We start from the raw sequence: 3,262 nt of genomic DNA, 5'->3' as shown, positions 1-3,262 counted from the left end.
CTTCTGTGAGAGCAGAGCATGTTATGAGAAATAAAAGGAAAAACTGTAGCCCTGCCCCCTCCGACCACGTGGCCTGAGAAAGAGGGGCTGGAGGCCCGAGGCACACAGTTCCCATCTGCTCCCCTGGACCGTGAGCACCGTGGCCTGTTTGGTTTCCACCTCCCGGGACCCGTGGTCACCACCTGGAGAGTGCGGAGCACACGCTGGTCCCAAGGCTGCAGTCCCAGCTGGAGGGAGCAGCTCTGTGGGGGGAGCAGCTCTGCAGAGGGAGCAGCTCTGTGGGGGGAGCAGCTCTGCAGAGGGAGCGGCTCTATCTCGCCTGTCGCGCCCGCTTCAGCAAGGCCGCCGTTTTCCACGCAGAGACGCAGTGGCAGAGCAGTATCTCCTCCGGGAACTGATCCTCCATCTCGGGGGGAATGTCAACATCTTTTGTCTCCATGTAACTCACTAGAGTTTCTCTCAGGCTGAAAGACCAAGGGACAGGGCGGCATTTAGAACAGATTCCAGACAACCTTGGACCCCCTCCCGGCCAGCCGCGGTCCCCTCCCTCCATGGTCCCCTCCCGGCCAGCCACGGTCCCCCTCCAGCTGCAGTCTCCCTCCATCCATGGTCCCCCTCTTGGCCATCGGCAGAACCAGTGCTCCTGCAACCAGGAACGAGGGGGTCAGCCATAGGCCACCCTCAGCGAGTGGGTCCGTGGGGACCAGGAGCCCGGCCCGAGGTTCTGGTGTGCCCGCCTCCCACGTGCGTGATGTGACGTGCACAAGCACCGTGGGGCCCCCAGGAACGGACTCCCATCCCCACAGAGTCCAGGGGAGCAAGGACTTGTTAAGAAACTCGACATGGCCCTGGCCGTGTGGCTCAGTGGGTCGGAGCGTCGTCCCAGGCACCAGAAGGTCTTGGGTTCAATCCCTGGTCAGGGTACATACCCAGGCTGTGGGCTTGATCCCCAATCGGGGTGTGCAGAGGCAACCGGTGGATATTTCTCTCTCATCTCCTCTCCCCAACCCTCTCTTTTCCTCTCTTTAAAAAAATAAAATAAAAAATCCATAAATATCCTCAGGTGAGAATTTTTAAAAAATCCTAAGATACAGATGTATACAGGTGTATGCCACACCTGTAACGGGAAAATAGCGACCGTGCCCTGGGCAGCGAGGGAACTGGCCGTGACTTCTGTTTAGAAAACCAGCGAAGCTAAATCCCTGCCTCACACCATACACGGCTGTGAACGGGCTGCGACGTGATGTACAAGCAGAGCCGAAGCACAAGCAGAAAACACCGAGGACTGTCCTGAGCCTCGGGCTAGGGGGGCCCTGACCGCGCTGTGCGCCCAGGCAGCTCCAGGAAAACTGTCAGCTTCCCCACAAATTAAACACCGAGATGGGCCTTTGGGACCTGAGGGGTGAAAGGCTAATCCTAATCATTCACGATTAAGAAGAAGATAAACAGCCCCCCCCCCAAGTAATCAAAGGGTGTCAGAGGCGACTCAGAGGGAGGCCACAGACTGATAAACAGAGAAGACCCTCAGCCTCTGGGACAGGACAGGAGTGGGCGTGGCCCTGGGCAGCGAGATATGAGAGGCGGGGGCTGTGAGTGTGTGAGTGTGTATGTGTGCGTGAATGTGTGTGTGTGAATGTGTGAGTGTGTTCGAGTGTGTTCGAGTGTGTGAGTGTGTGTGTGTATGTGTGAGTGTGTATGTGAGTGTATGTGTGTGTGTGAGTGTATGTGAGTGTGTGTGTGTGTGTGTGAGTGTGTGTGTGTGTGTGTGAGTGTGCGTGTGTGAGTGTGAGTGCCCTCACACTGTTCGTGGGGTGGCGTTTTCTATGAGAGTGAGGATGTGGGGCAGGGGTGGGTCAAACGGGGTCAGTTGGGGAGGGGCATCTGTAATACTTTCAACAATTAAGATAAAGATAAGTTTTCAAAACGGACCCCTCAGTGATGCAGGAGTAACCGGAACAGCAGCAGCAAAAAGGTGACGGGGACCCGACTCCGTTTTCTATGAGAGTGAGGATGTGGGGCGGGGTGGGTCAGAGGGGGTCAGTGGGGGAGGGGCATCTGTAATACTTTCAACAATTAAGATAAAGATAAGTTTTCAAAACGGACCCCTCAGTGATGCAGGAGTAACCGGAACAGCAGCAGCAAAAAGGTGACGGGGACCCGACTCAGGAAGCCCCTCGCAGTGCTGAGAGACCCGGCAGAGCAGGTGGGAGCACCCCCGCCCCCTGCGGGGGCCACAGGGGTGTCACCATCATCGCGGGCCGTGCAGAATCCCCACGTCACTGCGTTTCATTAGCTCCCTCCTAACGCGGGCAGGGCCTTCTATGCCCGCGGCGGACGCCCCCCGCCCTGGAGACTGACCCCCAGAGTCCTGGGGCAGGGAAGCAGGGGAGAAGGCACCGCCGAGGCTGCAGGAGCCACGTGCCTCCAGGGCGCCCGCAGGCGCCAGCCCTACCTCCAGTCGGGATTGAAGTCAGGGTTGGGGGGCCTCAGCTTCAGGAGGATCATTTCGTGGAGCTCCAGGAGGAAGAGGTCCAGGGAGCTCTGGTTCAGGAACGTGCGCAGGAGCTTGGTGCTTCCCGGGCTGAGCGCCACGCGGTACTTGGTGCCGATCTCCCTGAAGGGCTCCTGCGGGGAAGGAAGCACAGGGGAGGCCTGGGGAGGAGGGAGGGAGGGGAGGGGTCGTCCATGGCCTCTGGTTCAGAGACGAGGCTGTGCCCACCGTAGTCCGGAGCTGCGGGGTGGGCGGCTGCAGAGAGGGGCTGGCTTCCGGCCTTGGCTGGACGGCAGGTCTGCTCTCTGCTTCCTTTCACAGAGCGTCTCTCCGGAGAATTCTTTAATGAATGTGTTGCTCTTGTCATGAGAGAGCAAGCCCCATCTGTGTGTGTGTGTCAGGATATCAGCGTTAGGATATAAACAGTAATTAGCAATGGACTCCTGTTGCTTGGCATTGGGTCTTTTAACAGCATGAGTTTTAGAAAATATTCTACTTGGACATTGTACTGTAGTGATCCTGAAAGGTGCAGAGTACAACATATCAAAAGCGCATGATTAGTGTACCATAGAGCCATAGAACACTACTATGAGCATAGAATTGTATTGAGAATGATATTCTCTTTCTGTCCCTAACCTCTTCTGATGTGAGAAGTGATTGTGTCAATTAAATGCCAAAACAATGATAAAGTTGGATCAAGAGCTGGCCTCCCGGCAGCCTTCCTGTGTGTGCAGGTTGAAGTAGCTGGTGGGGCTTTTCTGCTTTCCCCCA

The 3,262-nt window shown here is 56.7% G+C and overlaps 1 protein-coding gene across 1 annotated transcript in view; it reads right to left on the bottom strand.

The window, feature by feature from the left end:
• Window positions 1–6: 6 nt before the first annotated feature.
• The window catches only part of RNF213 (ring finger protein 213), a 134,056-nt gene continuing 130,800 nt past the window's right edge, over window positions 7–3,262 (bottom strand). Inside the window, exons 64-66 of the mRNA XM_015559756.1 lie at window positions 2,988–3,010; window positions 2,453–2,692; window positions 7–464 (exon numbers count right to left, since the gene is read on the bottom strand). Coding sequence (XP_015415242.1) covers window positions 311–464; window positions 2,453–2,692; window positions 2,988–3,010 — 417 coding nt within the window. The 3' untranslated portion in view covers window positions 7–310. The remainder of the gene's footprint in view (window positions 465–2,452; window positions 2,693–2,987; window positions 3,011–3,262) is intronic.

This window comes from Myotis davidii, unplaced genomic scaffold, assembly GCF_000327345.1.
Source record: "Myotis davidii unplaced genomic scaffold, ASM32734v1 scaffold211, whole genome shotgun sequence".
NCBI lineage: Eukaryota > Metazoa > Chordata > Mammalia > Chiroptera > Vespertilionidae > Myotis > Myotis davidii.
This window is presented reverse-complemented; position numbering and strand designations above follow the sequence as displayed.